The sequence below is a fragment of the Pelodiscus sinensis genome, chromosome 2 (assembly GCF_052426305.1).
Source record: "Pelodiscus sinensis isolate ZL-2025 chromosome 2, ASM5242630v1, whole genome shotgun sequence".
NCBI lineage: Eukaryota > Metazoa > Chordata > Testudines > Trionychidae > Pelodiscus > Pelodiscus sinensis.
Window position 1 is genome coordinate 166,770,428 of NC_143053.1, and position 16,593 is coordinate 166,787,020.

The 16,593-nt window shown below is 41.1% G+C and overlaps 1 protein-coding gene across 2 annotated transcripts in view; it reads left to right on the plus strand.

Moving 5' to 3' along the window:
• The window catches only part of EGFR (epidermal growth factor receptor), a 227,433-nt gene that overhangs the window by 171,191 nt on the left and 39,649 nt on the right, over positions 1-16,593 (plus strand). For both annotated transcript variants that reach the window (XM_075921718.2, XM_075921717.2), the window contains exons 9-15: positions 652-778; positions 905-978; positions 2,087-2,177; positions 3,904-4,100; positions 5,926-6,058; positions 7,598-7,697; positions 10,592-10,749. In XM_075921718.2, coding sequence (XP_075777833.1) covers positions 652-778; positions 905-978; positions 2,087-2,177; positions 3,904-4,100; positions 5,926-6,058; positions 7,598-7,697; positions 10,592-10,749 — 880 coding nt within the window. The remainder of the gene's footprint in view (positions 1-651; positions 779-904; positions 979-2,086; positions 2,178-3,903; positions 4,101-5,925; positions 6,059-7,597; positions 7,698-10,591; positions 10,750-16,593) is intronic.

A 16,593-nucleotide genomic window follows, 5' to 3' on the forward strand; every position in this document is an offset into this window, starting at 1 on the left:
CCCCTGGTGTGTAGCTGCGTGCCCTCTCCTACCAAGCAGCACATCTATGTTCTCCCCATCTTTACCTGGCACCTTTGGCTCCCCCTCCGCTTCCTCTTCATCGTAATACGCTTACTGCCATCTCCCTCCTCCCAGCTCATCATCTGTCCTTTTCCATAGTCCTGCCACTTGGTGCATAAAAGCTTTCACAGCTGCAGCTACTGCCATGTATTCCTCCCCTTCATTCACTGGCCCTAATTCTCCCTTCACATCAGGTGTAAGTGAGATGAGTCTCTGGAAACAATTGTTTCACTCCTGCTTTTATAACTGCTAATTTCTCTCCACTCTGGCTTTGGCCATAATACTGATTTTTTTTTTTTCTTTAAAAAAATATATTCAACATACAAAACCAAAGCAGTGTAAAAGGGCCTTAGACGCATGCACAATAAGTTTTTCAGTGCCTATGCACTCCCATTTTCTCCAATTATTACCATGTCTTGTCAGCTGTCTCCCCCTAGGTACTTCTGTAATGAATTTTATAGCTACAGATCTAGAGATAAAACTGCCGCAATTGATTCTCTCCAGAATATCACATTGATGTTTATTTTCTTAAATTCGTTAATTCCTAAAATCTCTAAAAAACCTGCAGCTTTTGTGCTTTCATTTTAACAGTCTGCAATGGGATTGGAATAGGTGAACTGAAAGGGGTTCTCTCCATAAATGCTACAAATATTGACTCTTTCAAAAATTGTACCAAGATCAATGGGGATGTCAGCATTCTGCCAGTCTCATTTCTAGGGTAAGTTGCCAACTGATTTGTATGTGGTTGAGGGGAGGGGTGAGGTCAAGGTGGATCTTTTACCAGTAACAGCAGTTAAAGTTGATGTGTTCTTTTTTCAAACTATGTGGTCTGTTTGATATTTAGTGATGACTTCACCAAAACACAACCTCTGGATCCAAAGAAACTGGATATCTTCAAAACAGTTAAAGAAATAACAGGTAATGATATGTTTAGCTAAAAATTTTTTCTGACCTGAGTGCTAGAAAAACATCAATAAAAGGGTGTAAAAAAATAAAAACAATTTTTGTTGAGACACACAAGAAACTAAATAATCTGAGTTAGTGCTGGTATATATCTACAGTAATGCCTCTCAACTGCAGTCCATGGAATTACTCTGGATTTACAGCCATGTAATTCAGATCAGAACCTGATCTAAGGTGCCTGGTTTTACTAGCCCATCCCTTCTGCTGAATTATCAGACGTATTAAATAGCAAAATCAGAACACTTTCAGAAACTCAAAAATGTTAATGGAGACACACAGAAAATGGTGTTCACTGAAATAATGGTTGTATTTCTAATAATGGAAAGCTTTTCAAAGGTAATTCTATTGAAACTAAAGGACTCCATGCTTTTGCGAAAGCAGTGTAAAATCTGAATCAGACCCATGGTCTCTCCCTTTTCTCTCTCACTTTAAATATATCCAGAATAGTGACAGAAATGTAGCCGTGTTAGTCTGGTGTAGCTGAAACAAAATACAGGACTATATAGCATCTTGTTAGTCTTTAAAGTGCTACATAGTCCTGTATTTTGTTTTAAATATATCCAGTTACTTAAGATAATTGCCACTAAATTTACACACAACTTTTATATAATTTTGTTCCCAAAATTCTTTCCCTGTTGAATGTCCAAGCAGTCAATGCTTTGAGCAGGTAAAATCTTCTGTGCTCCCCCCCCCCCCCCACACTCATTTTTTCCCCCATTTCCTAAATGCTTCCACATCTAGAAAGATCCAGTGTTGTTCTCATGTTCCAGCAGAAACTCCTGTGGTCTCTCAAGTGCTGCAGGAAGTACAGCTCTATAGCATATGAGACTTGTATAATGTTAAGCCTTCTTGGTGGCCTGAAAGTAAACTGTTTACGAAGCAGCGTTAAAAATATCTTCAGACTCCTGAAAATGTCATACTTCATTTTGCAAGTCTCATAAAGATGTGAGGAAGGTAAAAGTGCCTTTCCTGGCTCACCAGGAATTCACAATTAAAACAACATTTTCAAGCTGCTGAGTTGTTGAGGGTTTTTGTTTTGTTTTGTTTTTTATTCCTGTTTCAGGATTTTTGTTGTTTCAAGCCTGGCCTGAAAATGCCACTAATCTCTATGCTTTTGAAAATCTGGAGATTATACGAGGCAGAACAAAGCAACAGTAAGTAAACGATGTGCCAGAATGAGGGTGGGAGAAACTGTGTTTACTGCCGGGTTTGTCTAAATAATAAAAGGTTGTACAAAGTGTGGGTTGTACAAATTTCTCTGCTGGTGTAAATTTGTGTAGTCTTATGAAATGATGCAGTTCTTTTGACTCAATGCCAGTTTTATACCAATTTTGCTCTATGTTTTCAAGTGACTGTGTCAAGATGGTCCCTGTCTACATTTGAGAGGCGGGATGGATTTGGGGTTAGAGCACTAGAATGGAACCTGGGAGATGTGGCTTCAGTTACTGGTTCTGAGGCAGTCTTCCTCTCTGACCTTGAGCAAGTCACAAAATCTCACTGGCTCAGATTTTTAAATGCCATTAAGGGTCACTGTGCTCAACACTGCAATACTGCCTAATTTAGGTGCCTACGTTACTTTTGAAAATGAGACCTGGGCCCGTAAGTCAGTAAGGCCTTGTAACTCAGAGCAGAGCAATGCCCAAGTACTGCAGAAATCTAGCCCTATGGGCCTCAGTTCCTTAGCTGTAAAAGGTGCTTGTCTATATGCTGGAGCAATATGCTGTATGGGACTGTGATGTCAAAAGCTCACTAATGAGCTGCACAGTAATTGGTCTGGTTAGACCCTGCTGATTCAGACTAAAGTGCCCTTGTGTGCTTTAAAGTAGTACTATTTGAAACAGTAGTGTGCAGAGTCTACATGGACCAATTAACATGCAACATGTTAGTGTGCTTTAGAAATCACAGCTCATCATGTAGACAGTTCTAATGTTTTATTGCTGCCTCTCCTTGTCCATCTTTTATGTAGATTGCAAACTCCTTGGTATAGAGATTTTCTTTTATTCAGTACATGGACAGTGCCTAGCACACTGGGGCCCTGAGTTCAACTGGTGCCTCCAGGCATGACTGTGAAAGAATGAATTACAGCAGTGTCTAAAATAGGGATGTAATAGTGTAGTCGATTAATCGATAAGTAAAAGCTTATAGGTTAATGCTATAGACTACATGCATTTCCCTCCCCTCCTCCCTTGCAAGTAAATTTTTTAGCAGGCTGGCCAGCAGCCCAGTTCACACTGGGTCCGGGACCTACCCCTGCTGCGGCTCTGCATTTAAAATATATTAGGAGGCAGGCAGGCAGCCCAGCTCAGTTCTGGCTTGGTCTGGGTCCAGGAGCTCAAATACTTCCCCCTCCCCCCACCCCACAAACCCCTCAGAGTCTGCCGCCATCCCTCACTGCTGCGGACCAGCTCTTGCCTGGAACCCCACACTGCTGCTTCTGATACAGTGGCTGCCGGCTCTGCCCTTGGGGACTATAGAACCATCCCCAATCTAGAAGTCCTAGTATGGATCAATGTCCCTTTGTGCTTTGTGCTGTAAGTGCTTAGGAGTATGGCAGATTCAAGTGCAAAATAATGACATTAGCTTCACTTCTATATAGTATTAGTGCATGCGTGCTGCAGTGTGTCTGTTCCATGGCAGGGCTTAACTTCCAGTGTCTATAGAAAATCAAATGTGACCATAGTACCTTTACAATACAAATGTTTTTATGCCACAACTAATGTCCTACAAATTAAAATTGGTGGACCAAGCAGAATCTTTCCTTGTAAAAAATACAGTTTACACTAACCCAGGTGGGGTCTTTGAAATTCAGAAAAGGTACTCAGTAAGACAACATTTAATCCCTTGTCATCTATTATTCTTTTTGATGTTCACCTATTTTAGTGGTCAGTATTCTCTCGCCGTTGTTAACCTAAATATAAACTTCCTGGGACTGCGCTCCCTCAAGGAAATAAGTGATGGTGATGTTGTCATTATGAAGAACAAGAACCTCTGCTATGTTGAGACATTGAACTGGAATAAACTGTTTGCGACAGAAACTCAGAACACAAAAATAAGCAACAGAAAGCAAAATGAATGCAGTAAGTTAATGCTATTTTTTTGTCCGTCTTGAAACGCCCTTTTGAGGTGCAGAGAAAGAGATGGAGAGCAGTAATTTAAGCACACTTTTCTTCCTTTTGTATTACCACAAACAAAAATCTCCATTAAATTGTTGTTGATGTTGTTCAGCCTCCTTGTCTATCAACGCAATTGCTAAAATTCTAGGCATCAGTGAAAGTAATAGTCACATCCCCCCTCAACCTCAGCTCACATGTCTTAGAAACTAAGCACCACAATAAATGAGTACCCTGCTCCACAGAAAGCTCCTGTCAGTTTCAACATATAACCAAAGACAACTCCCCGTTCCTCTCACTTCTCCTCAAAGATGCATGCTCACTCCACGCTCAGCCATACGGTGTTTCTTGAGGAGAAAGTGTGCGGAAAGAGTTTCGGTGGTTCATTTTGAGTGTGATTGAGAGGAAGTGGGTGTCTTCATTGTATTTGGTTAAATAGAGGAACTGAAAGGGAGTTTGTTGTGGAAGGCAGGAGAGGGGAAATCCTGGTTTGGCTGAAGTGAATGGAGGCTTTGCCCCGACTCTCCTGGGATCACCATTTCACCTGAACTGACTGAGAATGTGTATGGGTATGTTGCCAAGAGTGAAGTAAGGCATGTATGTTGCAGCTGATATGAATGCAACAGTGGTGCCCTCCTAGGTTGCGTATTACTATTTCTGTCCACTTCTATGGCAGAGGCAAGAAAGGGCAGACCCAAAATGTCACTTGTTTCCTCTCAAAGGCTGTGAATTATGCAGTCCTTATGTAAATGTCATTACACCATGAGCCCAAAATGATGAGACGTTAGCCTTGCAAAACCTAGTTTCTGGCAGTTTGGTGCCAAACAGCCCTTCCCACTCACACATTGGCAGCACTCGTTCATATGTCCCAAATGGGGAGCAAGAATAAATTTTTAAAATCCTCCAGAGTCAGGAGGATTGTGCTCTTCTGAACACATTCTCTTGCACAGTAGGGACTGGGTGTGCACATGCATGTGTGTGTTTGCATTATATTGTGCTGTAGCAGTTGGCCTACAGAGAGGATAAATGCAGGGGTTGGGAACCTAAGGCCTGAGGGTCGGATGCAGCCCCTGGCTTGCCTGCACTGGTACAACCCACCTCCACCCATCCACAAACCCACCCATGGGGCTGGAGTGCACAAAATGTACTAACCTGGGCCCCCATAGGTTCTGGTGTGTGAGAAAAATGTGGGGAATGTTGTTCTCCTTTTTAAATGGGAACCACGTCAAGGAGGGTGATTTTTTTGGTGGTGGTGGTTTTTTTTTTTTTTTTCTCACTTATGTGGCCTCCAATTCAAAAAAGATTCCCCACCCTGGGATAAAAGATTAACATGACCTACAGCTAGGCAAGGTTTGCTTTACTATGCCTCAGCTTGTAGAGGCTTGCAGTTTGGGAGCTGAAGTACAAGAGTGCATGTTCCAACTTCATGTCAGTCACATTCAGTCAGGACCCAATTTGAGTTTTCCATTGACTTTCTTGGACGTTGGATCAAGCCCTTATTGTGTCTGTCTGCAGCATATTGATTTGTTTTATGTTAATGTCCATTTCAGAAGTAGATTTCTTCACAACAGAGTAATCACAAAAGTTAACAGTCCCATTACATTTCAAGTTTTGGAAACTAGAGAAAAGTATAAATGTTTCTCCTCCTGCTCTGTAATGCTATCAGAATCCTTCAGATCTACACTGAGTTAATTTGGAAAAATTGGCTTTCAAAAATGAGTCATTTGTGGTGCTCTAATTACTCTCTCTGAAATTCCTGGCTATTGTTTGTCTTTGTCTCTGTCTGTCTTAGGTGCTACAGGACATGTGTGCGACCCCTTATGCTCAGAAGTAGGCTGTTGGGGGCCGGGGCCATTCCAATGCTTTTCCTGCCGTCATTTCAGTCGCCAAAGGGAGTGTGTGAAAACATGCAATATTATACAAGGGTAAGGAGATTGTTGGGGAGGGGAGGGTTGTTTGGTTTTTTTTTTAGCTTAGAAAGAAAAATATTAACGTCATAGGGGGAAATAAAAAGCAGGCATTCTAGTTGTATCAGTTTTTGTTACTTTTGCAAAAAATGTTAGGTTGAGTGTGGTACCTAAATGCAGAAAAGGAAGAAATAACTTTCTTGCTCTATGAGCTGGTTCTCCCAACATCAGGTGGATGACTCCCCTAGGACCTACTGGAAGAAGACTGAGATTTCAAAGGGGCTGAAGAGAACTTAGCACCCAACTCCCTTTGAAAATCAAGCAGCCTACCTCCTTTAGGTTCTTTTGAAAAATCTGTCTTTAAGAATATTAAGTGAAATCTTGACCCTAGTGTAACCAATGGCATTTTGATACTGACTTTACTGCAGCTAGGAATTCACCCGTTGATTAGACTCATTTACCTCAATGTGATGACTTAATGGGCTTATTGTTTTGCACACGCCAAAGTGAATTTGCTGGATCACAGCCTAAACATTGTAAGGTCAAAGTCTTCTCTCAAATGCCCATGTATGGCTCCCATCAAAACTACGGGAAGCCTGGCCTAAGTGAATAATTTGTCCTTACAATTTTTGCCCACTTTTATTGCTGAACTATAGTGGAGGCAAGATGACCTAAATTCCATCAGCTAGGCTAATGTTTAGCAACATTTATAAGTGTCCTTACATCTTGAAAAGGAACATTCTCCTAGTTATTTAAATTTGTAATATTTAATATAATGATACATGAAAGATTATCCCCAAACTGAAGGATTTTGAATACTCTGCATATACAGAGCACAATATGTTTAATTCTCCATAAAACTACAGTGACCGTATTTTCCCATTTCATTTTTACTAATTATTTGAGATTTGTAAAACTTTGAAAAATAATAGTATGACAATAATTTACAGAATGCTGATGTCGATAATGTTTATATTTATCTAGCAATTTGCGGTTCAGTAGCTGTTATCTTTTCAAGTGAATTCCCTCCAGCTGATATAATGCCTTACAGGGCAGAACTGGATATTTTTGTGTGTCAAATGATGGGTGGATTTGCTTTAATTAATAACACAATTACCTGAAGTAGAACAGCTTTATTGCTATCAAAACCATCTGTTCTCAGTTTTCATATTTTAATGATTCATTGTGTGTTTGGGGGGAGGACATGAATCTGATTATTAGCCAACTTCTTATTTAGGGTCTCAAAATCACTAGAAATATTTTTGCTGATCAGCTATTAAAATATTTTGAAATTTTTTGAGCATATTCTTCAGAAATGGCTTAAAATGTAAAGACTAATTTGTAGTTTACAACCTGAATTGCCCTGTGTGGGCAAATTTGTCCTTATTCACACCTTTCCATGTGTTATGTTCAGTAAGTTTTATCCATGTGCTCTAACTAGTCATGTTCTTCTGATATTCCCTCTCATCTCATTATAGTCATCCTAATAGGCGGGAGGTTGTGACATGTAAATTTGAAGTTGACATCTTGTCAGGTATTTCTTCTTTTATTTTTCAGGGAGCCAAGAGAGTTTGAAAGAGACTCTGAATGTCTTCCATGTCACCCAGAATGCTTGGTGCAAAACTCAACTGCCTACAATGCAACCTGCACAGGGCCTGTAAGAGCAAATTTAACCTAATAAACTTGTATACATAGAGACCCTGTCACGTAGTGAACATCTAAGTTCCCTGCAAGCTGCATGCCTACATGATCATGCAGTTGTTTTCTGAGCTCCTCTCAGAAATTCAAAGCTCCCACATAGGCAGGGAGCTCAGCTGACCGATGGGGAGCAGGGTGTCTCGCTAAACAGGCAGCTAAACAGAGCTAGCTGCATGCTTGAAACGGAGCAGCTCCTAGAGCAAGTAAAAATGCAAATAAGCAGGGAATAAGTGGCTGGGACAAAGAGGGAAGGAAGGAGTGAGTGAGTAAGTAATTGGCTAAGGGGGAGTGTGCTGAGTTTCTGCCTCTCTCTCTCTTTCTCTCTCTCTCGCTCTCCCCACCCTCGTGCATATGGGACTCTTCAAACTCACCTCTCCTGCAGATATCTAAAACTCTGATCTTAATTTTTTTTTAATCCTGTGTTACTAATTAATACATGGTAAACTGTATTGCATTAAGGCCAGATCTTTGGTATGTCGTAGAGTTGTGGCTCTTATGAGTCAGAAGTAGCAAGTACTAGCTTGAACTGTTAGAAAGGTTGATGATATATGTACTCCAAGGGTAGTGTTAATTTTCTTTATTTGATTTCATATTAAATATCATAAGTATTGCTCCTTGTTATATTTTTCCCACATACATGTGAACTGCAATTTATTTTTATTACATCTACACTGCCTCAATATTATTGGTGCAGAGAAGAAATCAATAGCAGATGTTTATTAGAAAATATTAAGGAATCAGTTTCTATTTAAAACCAACTTCCACCCCAACACAATTAAAATTAATGCAGTTCTTGTACTGTAACTGCCAATTATTCAATGTTTATAAAAATGATAATCAACTTTTCCAAAGTAATTTAAACTTTCAGGACTTGTATAAAGGCTCTTTTTATAAATATTAAAACATCTTGGTCTTTCCCAATATCCAGTGGCAAATTTCTCCTTAGTTTTATCTTTTTCAGATTTTTAAAATACTATATTTTATGAAATCTCTTGGAACCTGTGAAAAACACACTTTTTTTTTTTTTTTTTTTTACATGTTGTACCAAATTCAGCCTTAAGGGTAAAAGTGAATGGAGAATTATACTCCTTTACATCCAGGGCTGAATTTAGTCCCTTATTTTTAATTTGGAGGATATTTCAATTCCAGTGTACCCATTAGCTCAATAATATATATTTTTAATAAAGGAGTGGAAAGAATTTTCTCAGGCCCTGCCAGAGTGTCAAAGATCCACTTTTATCCTCCACCACATCATACAGTCCTTGGAAACCCCCTGAACCTTCTGTTGCAGCCACTATCCTGACACAAGATGGCTGTCTATCCTTCATGAGTCTGAAAGCCACTGTTCAGTAATGCAAGGTGCTCACTTCATTCCATTATGGCTTAGAACAGCAGTACTCAACCAGGCGTCTATGGCCCCATAGAGGTCTGCAAGAGAGTTCCAGGGGCTCTGTCAAGCAGGGCCAGCATTACACTTGCTGAGGATCAGGGCAGAAAACCGGAGACTCGCCGCGAAAAGGCTGAAGCTGCAGTGAGCCTGAAACCTGAGGCCAAGCAATTTAGCTATGCAAGGCCTCCTGTGGCATGGGGCCACAGGCAGTTGCCCTGCTTGCTACCCACTAATGCCAGCCTTGGCTTCTACATGCAGAAAAACAGTTGTTGTGGCACAGGCAAGCAGTGACGTTTTTGTAGCATGTTGGAGAGCCCCTGGGGAAGAAAAAGGCTGAGAGCCCCCACCTGAGAACTTTGGGCCAGATGTACAGCTACTAAGATTGCAAGCTGCTTGGGGGTAGGAGGCATTGTTTTGTTCTGTGTTTATACAGCATCTGTACAGGGCAGCCCCAATCCATAAGTAGGGCTGCTAGACAGTACAAATAATACATAAATACATTCGTGTTGCTCTGCTGCAGTCAAAACTAAGGATCTAGCCTACTACTTTCGGCAACGTACTTGGAGCTCCTGCATGGAAATAAAATATGCCATCCAGGTAGCCTGGAAGTTTTGTTAAGTGTCTTCATGTTTGTGATTAATTGCTTACTGGCCTCATAAAACTACATTCACAAGTCTTCCTTCTGGTTGTCATGTTCACATCACTTCCAGCTTTTCCTTCTGAAAAAACAGTGTTGCCTGAGACCTCCTTGCTCCTCTGTTTGAGAGTATCTAAATCATTTTGGGCCCTGCCACAATCTCAGTTTTGAAAATGAATGAAAACAACATTCCAGAAAATGGTCAGAGCAATTCAGCTACACTTCAGCTAAAAGCACTTCAGATTGGCCCAGAATAGAAAAGCTTATCATATTCCCAGATTCCCAGTTTCCCTTTCTTCAGAATGAAATAAAGAAATGTTGTCTTAAAGCTGTTTGCTTCTCTGTATAATCTATGAGCCAGATCTTTTATCTAGTATAAATGGATATTGAAATCCACTGATTCCAATAGAGTAACAGTGATTTATATTAAAGGAGGGACAGGCCTTTTGACTTTAAACTTATTTACTGTCAGAGCATCTTAATTCACAGTATTAAATAAAAAATGTAAGTTTTTATTTTATTAGAACAGAAAATAGGAAAATTACAGAACAGCAGGAAACATACTTCAGCAGTGATACACAGAGAGAGAATAATTTAACATCAGGTGCTTTATCTCACATAGCATATTATACAAGAGAATCAAAACTTTGCAAGCATTTCATGTAGTACAATAATAGGATAATAAAGTAGGATAAAACAGTGTCATGTTTAGAATTTCAAATGATCAAACATGAATTTATTTATCTTCTGAGAGTCTCTTCCTGTATATGCTAATATATGGTTTGGACAAATCTATTACAACAACAATTTCTTTCTCTTTATCCAGGGTCCAGACAACTGCATGAAGTGTGCCCACTACAAAGATGGCCCTCACTGTGTTAAATCTTGTCCAGCAGGCGTTCTGGGTGAAAATGATACCTTAGTCTGGAAATATGCAGATGAAAATCAAGTGTGTCAGCTTTGTCATCTGAATTGTACTCGCGGGTAGGTGAAATTCCTGCTCATACAAAAGTGGAAGGAGTAAATGTTTCTTGCTTGTGATTGTTCTCACTCTAAAGTCATTCATTGGGATTAAAAAAATAGAAAATTAAAGAGGTTATGAATTTGCAGGTAATGTAAGCAAAGTACTGCTGAGTTTGGAAGAGGGAAAGGTTCAGTAGTGCTTCTAGTCTGCAGAAAAGATGAAAAAGAAGTGGAGGCTTTAGTGAACTTAAAACAAAATTATTTTTAAAATTTGACTTTCTGGACTTTTACAAGTTTCCTGCCATATGATTCACTTTTTTCCCCACCAGTTCAATGTTGTGTCAGCTATATTTGTCTGGAGCAATAGTGACATCTGGTGGGTTTTGAGATCCCTTTATAGACAAGTTTCTGGAAGACTACCAAGTATGCCCTGTGCCTTTAAAATTAATGTGATAGTACGAGTGGCTGCTCATGTATCTCATTGAAACTTTGACTTTTTTGTGCATGCAAAATAGAGATGTAAAATCCAGTTCAATTGGTTAACTCGTTAAATGTGATGTTTAACTGGTAACCAATTAAAGGGCAGGTGGCTGGCCTGGAACCTCCTCTATACTAGTGGGAATCTTGCTTCCAGTGCTCTCAAGTAGCTAAGAGAAGTTTTATACATTGCACTCTTCCTAGGCTCAGACTGCCATTTGGCCCAGGTCTCATGTCCTCATCAAGTATTCAACTGCCTCCCTGCCAAGCCTTGAAAAATAGAGCCTTCTTTGGACTTGTACATGCATGGAGAGAAAGAAAGCAAGGGATTAAAGAGCCTACACTATTATTGCATAGATGACTGGAAGCTAAGTTCTTGTCTACAAGGAAATGTTAGTGCACACTGAGCTAGGGTGTATATGTTCACTAGCATTCCACACAAATATCCTGTGTGTACTTTCAAAATGCACTAAGGCCAGGTGCACAAAGACACTGAATGCGTAGTAAGCGCATCCTCATACTGTGGGTTTTCCCCATGTAGACATGACCAAAATTAGTGTTTCTCAACCTTTTACGATATCAGGGACTAGCTGCCTTTCTAAACTGTGTTAGGGAGATCTCCTATATCCGTGTCAGACCATGGATTGCTCATTGAGAAACACTGCCCTAAGTCATCTGGTGTGTTTCAAGTCTTTATGGAATTCAGTGCAGTGTTTTCCAGATTACATCAGTGACAGTAACACGGATTGATAATTTCCCTGTGTTTTATCATGATTTCAATTAGTCCCCGTTGATAGAAACTTGGCCATAGTAAATCAATGTCTTTTTTTGCAAGCCCAGAGTCAGAGCTATTAAAATATCTATCTAGGCTGAACTTCTGTTTATCACAGGCCCCCTATACCACCTGGCACCCACATACTAAACCCAACAATCAAAATTAGACCACAGTATTACAGTCCCCTTTAGACATGGTTAGCCGTTATTCTGCTAAAGCTATCAGCTAAACAAAGCTTTTAACTGTGTGGTTCTGCTAGAAAGAAAATTGAAGTTAAATGAACAACACATTTGAGTAACACAAGTTGCCAAATGTGTGAGTAGTTGTCATTTAGGTAAAGAGCTTGTTGGGCAATGTTTATGCCTCAGCCTAGAGCTGGAAGTGGTTTGCATGTCACCAGGAACCTCGGTTTTTTGGCTGTCTTGAGCTGTAGCAAGGTTTAAGACGACACAGCCATGACAAACCAATGTGTGTGGTGGGGCAGGGTTATTTGAATATGTAATAAAGGTTCTATGTATTCCACCATAAGCCATATTAAGGAAGTGCACAAAGACGGATACTCCTATTTGTCTTTGATTTGCGTGAGGTGGGATAACTTTGCCATTGTTAATTATTGATATTATAGTAGCTCCTAGAGGTCCCAGCTGAGACCCCGGTGCAGTAGAGACTGTTCACTCTCCGGGCTTTTTGTTCCCCATTGTGCTCTGGGTTTGTGCAATCTCTGTTTCTCTCACTATACTTTCATTAGAATAGGGATCATTCAAACCAAAGAGCCAAACTACATCCAAATTGAGAACAAGTGGTCAACAAAGAGCCATAGAAAAATGCCCATATGCATGACTGAAAATATAGAAATTAATGTTATTGATAATTGACATGATTAATAATAGCCTAAATTAAACCTTAACTGTGGCATTTAAGTCCTTTTGTGGATTGAATTTTGTCTCCACTTGTTTCTGTACCTACAACATTGTAAAGTATTCATAATAATAAGTGGAAGTGAAGTACAAGGCCACCCCACCAAGGAGCCAGAGCACTCACCTGCCAGAGGCTCCTGCTAGCCTTGTGGCTCAGGGTGAGGAGTGGTGGGAGGTGGCTTCCCACAGCAACCCGAGGAGACAGGAGCGGAGATGCTGGAGCTATCAGTGCTAGTGCTGGGCCAGGGACACATAATGGCTGCCCAGCTGCTCTCGGGACAGGCCCTGTGGCAGCTGCCAGGCCTGGAGCCACACCCTGTCCCAGGCTTCCGGAGTAGGCACACTACAGCCTGGCTTCAGCTCCAGCAGCCACCCGGCACATGGCCCACCCTGGGAGCAGACAGGCAGCTGCCATGTGATCCTGGCCCACCACTAATTCTTTGTGCACGCACACTAGAGGGAACGCCCAGTGGCTGCCAAGAGCCATATTTGCTTCCACGACAAGGCCGTATTTGGCTCACAAGCCATAGGATGCTGACCCCAACATTAGAGGTTTTACCTCTTTGTTCAACTTTTCATAAGACAAACGGAAAAAATGCAGCCATCACTTATTCAGCCTAAATGGCCCCTTCTCTACCTCCACCCTCTCTAACTGCTTGGGAATTTTTCCTTATTAACGTTTGTTTCTTTCCATGTACAACTGAGAGAATATATGTCATTTAAAGAGAGAGTAATTCTACCAAAGCCTAGGAATTACCCAAGTCAGTCTTCCAGCAATTAATGAAACACATTCATATGATTAATCTCTCAAATGTGGGTGATTTGAATTTTCCTCATATTGTCCCAGGAGACTACAAGTAAATTTCATTCCATCCGGTGTGGGAGTGCAGCAAAAACTATGAAGAGAGAGGCAAAAGTATAATTAATTGTGCTCGGCTTCCTCACTGATAGAACCTCCCTAGACATTTAGTTACTACTGATTTATAAATTCTCAGATCATTCATGCTAAATGACCAGAATAAATTTTTGCAGCCATTGCACATGTGGGACATATTTGCCTGTTATTTAGAAGGTCCGTGAAAAAGAAAGGATGAGGAAAGGTATTTTAAGACTTTAAAATCCCCTGATGGTTTCCCATTTCACTTCAGTATTTCCTCTGAGCTGGGAAATAATTAGCAGTATCTTCTAATTAATGAGACAATTAATATGTATATGTAGACAGTTGCGGATAGCACCAAGATTGTCATTTCAGGGGACTATATGCTGCACTAATTTTACAGTAAGTGGACAGCAGAGAGGTATTTCAGAGTATACCCAACATTAAGTTCAGACTAATATATGCTTAAGATCCCCAGATAGTTTATAACACAAGGCCACATTTCTCATTTTAGGTTCTGTAAGAAGAAGAGGAAAAATAATTCAGGAATGGAAAAAGTGATCATTTAGATTCAATACAACATTGGTTGCTTATGTTAGGTATAATGATACAAATCCACACTAAGAAAGATAATTTCTATTAGTCTTGGATTGATGTTTGTTATATGCTTTGATTCTCCTTTGACTTGTGAATTGAATCAGAAATTCACACGGAATTTGAAAAGCACAATCTGATCCAGCATTTTTCTTCGCAAACCTCTTTTCGCTTTATCTTGGAAGCCTTCATATTGATAGATTTGTATGGATACCAGAGTCCACAGATTAAAATCTTTGCCCCTTTTTCAGTTCTAGTTTCTAATCTCATCTTTCAGACTATGGGCAAAGCATTAAGGGGGAGCGTTTCTTTTAAGTGAAATAATATGTCTGCCCCATGCAACTTCTTTTGAGATGGAAACATTTGGAGAATGTTATATACCTTTTTCACTTGTACATTCATTTAGAGGTTCAAGGGTGGTGGGACTGCAGCCTAGGCAAATGTCCTAATGGAGAAGCTCTGTGCTATCTTGTGCACATGCTTACAGCTATCTCCTCAGTCCTACTACACACACGCTTAGATTTGTTATGTTTACTTATACAACTCAACAAGTTGTAGAAGTAAACAAGTCCTCCGAGAAAACCATAACCAGATGAAGGACGTTGGCAAAATTGGATACTCAAGTTTCAGGAACAATTGTGCAAAATAACTTAACTGTACACCAAGTTCTTCTATAGGAGCTCAATGTACTCACTGAACTTTTCATACGCTGGTCCCTGTTGCACTGTGTTCACACTGAAGACACAAGGAAAGAATAAAATAGCAATAATAGGCACAAGAAAATGAGCAGTAAATCCCTCAAAGACCTGTGTCACGGGGTCGCACCCCCTAGGGGGGAAATCTGGCCCAGTGGCCGAGTCTATAATGTGCAAGAATGGCTCCCCTCTCTGGGGTATAACGGTAGAGGGTCTCGGGCCCTACCTCTCCACTGGGCCCTAGCCCAGGGTCCTATCAGCAGTGAATGGTTCCCACCACTGTCTCGGTGAGGAGTTGCCCCTGAAGCACGCCAAGCTCTCTGGGATACCTTCTGCTCCCTGCTCTGGGCTGCTTCCTACTCCCATCTGCTGACTGGCCCCGTCCCCACCTGGGCGGGCAAATACTGCTGCGTCAGTGGCTGTAGCTGGTGCAGCGGAGGCAGTCAGCGTACAGCAGTCGTGGTGGACCATGGCTGGTGTGGCGATTCTGGCTGGTGCGGCAGCGGCTGCGATGGTGACTCCTGCTGGTCCAGCAGGGACGGTTACTCCTGGGCTCTGACAGGAGCTCCTTTCTCTTCGGTGGTCAGCCCTGACTGAGCTGCTCCACCAGCCTTTATACTGACCTGGCAACTGGAGCCTGCCCACCAGGGCCTCGGGGGAGGGGCCTTTGCAGCCCAGCAAGCCTGGTTAACCCTTCCACTGCCAGTGCGGGGTTGGCATGTCCTGTCACAACCTGGAATAATTTATGGAGTAAATTCTTCCTTTCTACCTGCCATTTTAAAATGGCTCTGGTTCTTTTTTCCTACTCATGGAATTCAAAACTGCATTCCTGGCCCTGGCTCGCTTCTTATCCCCTGCTTGACCTACTCTGTATGTGCTTTGAGATTATGTATTTTTTGTAAGAGAGGAAGGCAGAAGCCTCAGACTGAACTCTTGTCCTTGCTCGGCTCCATTTGTCAGAAGTGATGTAATGGTTTCTGCAGTGCTGTCCTCTCCTTGGTAGATACCACAAAGACCACAATTCCCACGAGGAGCACCCATCTTACCACTTAGAAGTGCTTGTACTGTTCTGTTTCATTTAGCAGTACTTGGACTGTGGCACTTCTAGTTGGAGCTTTACACTTGTGCAGTCACTGTATTTTTTTTTTTACTTCAGATGTTAGCGATGGTGTGCAGTATACTCTACCTGCCAGAAATAATTGAAGGCATTCAGAAAGTGGTATAGTTTATAACTATTACAGAGGGTAAAATGTCTGATTCTTGGGAGGATTCTACAGAATATGGAACCTTGGCATACCCATTCTAACACATCTGCTCAGTGTCAGCAAAGCCATGTAAGATCCTCTGTGAAAAATATCATGGATGCTTACACAAATAGTGTACCTGGTGGTAAAATAGTGCAACCAAACACCATTCATTGATGAGGAGATGTCTGCTAGTGATATTTTTCATTAGACTAGAAGACCTGGACACTGACATCCTTTACTGGTCTATAAAACAGGTACTGTACAGTGTGGTGAGCAGCAGTAC